Source organism: Cynara cardunculus, unplaced genomic scaffold, assembly GCF_001531365.2.
Source record: "Cynara cardunculus var. scolymus isolate 2C unplaced genomic scaffold, CcrdV1 Un_Scaffold_1642, whole genome shotgun sequence".
NCBI classification, from domain to species: domain Eukaryota; kingdom Viridiplantae; phylum Streptophyta; class Magnoliopsida; order Asterales; family Asteraceae; genus Cynara; species Cynara cardunculus.
The window spans coordinates 1-1,087 of NW_020200821.1; the positions used below are offsets into that span (position 1 = coordinate 1).

Here is a 1,087-nt window from a genome sequence, read left to right on the forward strand (position 1 = left end):
GTTCCTTTTGCCAAACCAACACCTGCACCATTCACTAAACCCCAAACTCATGCCCCTGCGATAGTAAAGCCTGAGCCACAACCCATTCCACACTATGAGTCCGGCCCTCGACTGACAAGAAGCAGAGCAAGGGGCATGATAAATTTCAAGCCTATAATCCAACCAAAGGGGACTGTTTTTGAGGTATCTGATGAGAGTGACTCATTACCTGAGAGTCCTGAGACTCAAACCAATACACCTGGAGCATCACAGGCAGAGCATACCTCATTGGCTATGTTGTCAGAGGCTACAACCATGATGAACAAGCAGAGCATGCCTTCATCATTCACAGAAAGACTCCACGAAGGTTTAAAAGTTTCTGTACCCTTAACTAGAGATTTATTATCTGGTTTCCCTGTTTATCCACAAGCTAGTGTTGGGTTCATAAAAAGATCTGTGGATGAGGCAATTGCAGCCTCAAATGAGGCATTAGGCTTAAGATCAGAAAGATGTGCACCCACCATGTCTATGGTCCACTCTCAGTCATCTGTGGCTGTTCAAACTCCAAAGAAGGGAAGTTCATCCCTTAAACGCTATGTTGATGCTGCTTTGGCAGCCATGGACAAGGTAATCAGAAGGGAACCAGAGTGTATAACAGCCCCTATTCAACCAACTGTCCCTACCACACATGCACACCATTTCAATTTCTTTAMACCTCCACACTTCACCAATATACCTGTTTCATCATCAACCATAGAACCCACACTACTCAAGCATGCATCCACATCTGGAAGAGCACCTGTAGGAACACTGTATAAACCAACCCCTGTCCGAGCAATACCTAACACAGCCACCATTGAAACTACCCCTGTTGAACCAACAAAACCTACCCCTGTTGAACCACCAAAACCTACCCCTGTTGCAACCACCACCAGCCCTCTACCTACTGAACCCATCCCTCTGCCAGACACTGTATCTATCCAAGAATTGGATTTTGTCCTAGGCTTATCACCCTCTAACCCCAGCCTTACACCCTTTCACCATGATGAACATCCCTCTGACCCTCAAAACTCACCAGTTACTCAAACACCACCACCTTCACCACATT

General features: G+C 46.1%; 1 protein-coding gene across 1 annotated transcript in view; it reads left to right on the top strand.

Moving 5' to 3' along the window:
- The first annotated feature begins 135 nt into the window (after positions 1–135).
- Positions 136–1,087, top strand: part of LOC112502596 (proteoglycan 4-like) — a 3,761-nt gene continuing 2,809 nt past the window's right edge. Inside the window, exon 1 of the mRNA XM_025106547.1 lies at positions 136–951. Within this exon, the coding sequence (XP_024962315.1) occupies positions 136–951 (816 nt within the window). The remainder of the gene's footprint in view (positions 952–1,087) is intronic.